General features: G+C 46.4%; 1 protein-coding gene across 1 annotated transcript in view; it reads left to right on the forward strand.

Moving 5' to 3' along the window:
* Positions 1–250: 250 nt before the first annotated feature.
* Positions 251–3,334, forward strand: part of LOC100965627 (transmembrane protein 231) — a gene marked incomplete at its 5' end in the record, with an annotated part of 26,175 nt that continues 23,091 nt past the window's right edge. Inside the window, 2 exon segments of the mRNA XM_003803989.2 lie at positions 251–404; positions 503–672. Of these exon segments, the coding sequence (XP_003804037.1) occupies positions 251–404; positions 503–672 (324 nt within the window).

A 3,334-nucleotide genomic window follows, 5' to 3' on the forward strand; every position in this document is an offset into this window, starting at 1 on the left:
ACGATGGCTACGACTGAGATCCACGAAAACATCGCGTTACTGCTCAACTTTTAAGGAAGCTTAAGCGCTAATTGCCGGCGACTGTCCACCGCCGCGTGCCGCCGCGTTAGCCCCACCCACTAAAGCCCAGCATCTTTGCGATTGGTTCCATGGCAAGCGCTCGGTTGCCGTGGAGACCAAACTATAGCAACTAGAAGGAGCCGAACTTGGTCGCCCGTCCGGCATCCCCGCGGGGTCCCGGCGTTTCTGACTGCGCGCGGCGCCCCTGGCGCTCTACGAGCTCTTCTCTCACCCGGTCGAGCGCGGCTACCGCGCCGGGCTCTGCTCCAAAGCCGCGCTCTTCCTGCTGCTGGCCGCCCTGCTCACCTACATCCCGCCGCTGCTGGTGGCCTTCCGGAGCCACGGTGAGCCTGCGCCGTCCCGGGCTCCCCACCGCTTCCCGCGGCCCGCTCGGCCCGCGCCGGCCCTGCTGACGGCGTCCCCACCGCCCTCTTTTACGCAGGGTTCTGGCTGAAGCGGAGCAGCTACGAGGAGCAGCCGACCGTGCGCTTCCAGCACCAGGCGCTGCTCGTGGCCCTGCTGGGACCCGAGCGCGGCGGGGTCCTCGCCTGGAGCACGTTCCCCGCCTTCAACCGGCTGCAGGGGGATCGCCTGCGCGTCCCGCTCGTGTAGGTGCGTGGTTCCCGCCCGGACCTGGTGGTCCCCGGGGCTGAGCGGAGCTTGGGGGTGAGGGAGGGACGAGCGGTCCCCGGTCCCCGGGAGCCCGGCGTAGCCCGTAAGGACTCGGGAGGATGTATCCGCGGGCGCTCTGGCTTGCGCATATGTTAAATTTCCGAGCGAGCAGAGCTGTTGTTTTATTCCGCTTCTCCCGCACCCTCACAGCCCCCAGAAGTGAGTGATGGTGTCAGCGTGTGTGTCCTGACACAGAGGCCAGAAGTCTGGGGACAGCCTGCCTCGGGCCGGCATCCTATCCGTGGGTCTGCCCTAGAGGAAGGGCGACTGTGAAAAGTCCCTTTAGGAGCCTTGAAGGCCGAGCGCTGTTCACATCAGTAACCCGACGGTGTCGCTGCGTTTCCACATCCCAGCACTGTAGGAAAGGAAGGGGCAGGTGTTCCTTTGTGGACCTGAGTGTGAGACGCGCGCCTCCCCTGGATGCTCCTGCTTTTGTCTGGGACGAAGTTGAAGCGTTTCACTGCCTAAGACTTAGTTTAGTATAAGCGAATGCGTCCTTTACAGTCACCCCTCTGCACTCATTTCCTGAAAACATTATTTGAAACGTTTTATTCCTGAAACTTCTGGTTTTCCTTTTTTCTGAGTTGAATCTCTTCACTTATCTCAGGGATGATTGGCCTACTTGCCAAACTTGTGCAGTTGGGAAAAACAAATTTTAAAAAAACAGACTTTTCCCCAATAACGAAATAAAATAGTTAAAAATCTGATTGATCATATGAATAACTACGAAAAAATATAATACAGATTATTTGCATCTGATTGTTTTTAAATTTTTCTTATAATTTTTTTCTGATTACAAAACTACATGCTTATTATAAAAATTTATTTAATTTTTTGTGACAGCATCTCACTCAGTGGCCCAGGCTAGAGTGTCTTCACAACCTCTCGGGTTCCCAAGTTGCTGGGGCTACAGGCACCTGCCACAATGCTGGGCTAAATTTTCTATTTTTAGTAAAGATGAGTCTGGCTCTTGCTCAGGCTGGTCTACAACTCCTGAGCTCAAGCAATCCACCATTGTCAGCCTCCCAAAGTTCTAGACTTACATGCATGAACCCCCATGCCCAACTATTATAAAATTTTAGAGTTACAAGTATACATTATGATGGAAAATTAAAGGCTCAGTTTGGCTCATTTGTCAGTACTGGTTGATCAGCCTTCCTTTTTTGAGATCTGCAAAGCATTTCAAACTATAATGTATTTAATCTGTTCCCTATTGGATATTTGATTTGGTTTGAGTTTTTCACAATTAGCAATAATATTTCAATGAACAAGATTTTGACTGAATTTTATACCTCTAAGCATCAAATTGTGACCAACTAGAATAAAAGCTGTTTGTTGAAATTCTGTAAGTACATAGAAAACTAAGCAAGCAAATAAAATAATTATTAGCTGCCAGGAAATAGAAAGCAAGTAAAAGTGAGAAAGGAACAGTAATCAGAGTTGTGAATAGGATTTACATACTTGCTCCCTTTTCTTAGTCTTTTTTTCCCCTTTCATTCTAGGCCAGTGGCTCTAAGTAATTTAAATTGTATGTCATCATCTGCACGCAGTGGTATCCAACCTTTTGGCTTCTCTGAAGCACACTGGAAGAAGAGTCAGCTTGGGCCACTCATTCAATACACAACAGTAACGAAAGCCCAAAAGCAACAAAAAAGGTCTGTGCATAATTTTCATGATATCTGATGCCACAGGTAAATGAAAACATCCTCACATCATCCACATGTGACCTGCCAGCTGTGAGTTGGACACCCTGAGTCTTCCTCAGTAAATGATTTGCTTCCTTTCTGGCTGAGCTCTCAGCTTGGAAATTGTTTAAAGTCCTGAGATACCTTTGCTTGTTAATAAAAAAAAATAGAAAACAAACAAACAAAAAAAGTCATGAGATACCAAAATGTAAGTTGGAATACACAATGGAACAAAAGACCTCAGCTGCCGTCCAAAAGACATTTGGGTCTGTATCAAAATGACAAATCTGTGTCCCTGCGGCTACTTCTGATAAGGTATCCTGAGGTTTCTATACACCTATGAAATGGCATATGTAAAACTTTGCTCCTTGAGGCATGGAAACAGCAAAAGATTGCAGATAACCAACAGATCAGTGAGAGACTCAGAGAAATTGTGTGACATCTACCCAGTGGAATATTACATAGCTATTCTTTTGTAATGAGAATTATAAGGGGTTACTGGGGCTTGGGGAGAGGGGAAGAGATACGAGAGTCACTGCTATATACTGATGTGGAACCATCTTCAAGAGAAATTGATACATATATATAAAAAATTGTGTGTAGTATGCTTTCATTTCTATGAAAATAATACAAAACAATAACACTATATATGTAATACTCACACACACATATATTTTTCTCCCTTTGGCTTTCTCTGGAAAGCTGCAGAACAAATTGACATTTATTGCTCCCAGGGAAGGATATAATTGGCTGAGATTAGGGAAGGAGAGAAACTTTTTCATTATATGCCCTTTTGTAACTTTTTAATTTTGTACCAATAATTAATACCTATTTAAAATTCTTAAATGTTAATGGCATAGATTATGAGAGGAAAAGTTTAGGAAGTGCCTATGTTAAAGAAAAAGACCCGGCTCGGC

Source organism: Otolemur garnettii, unplaced genomic scaffold, assembly GCF_000181295.1.
Source record: "Otolemur garnettii isolate 467f Iridium unplaced genomic scaffold, OtoGar3 scaffold00047, whole genome shotgun sequence".
Classification (NCBI taxonomy): Eukaryota; Metazoa; Chordata; class Mammalia; order Primates; family Galagidae; genus Otolemur; species Otolemur garnettii.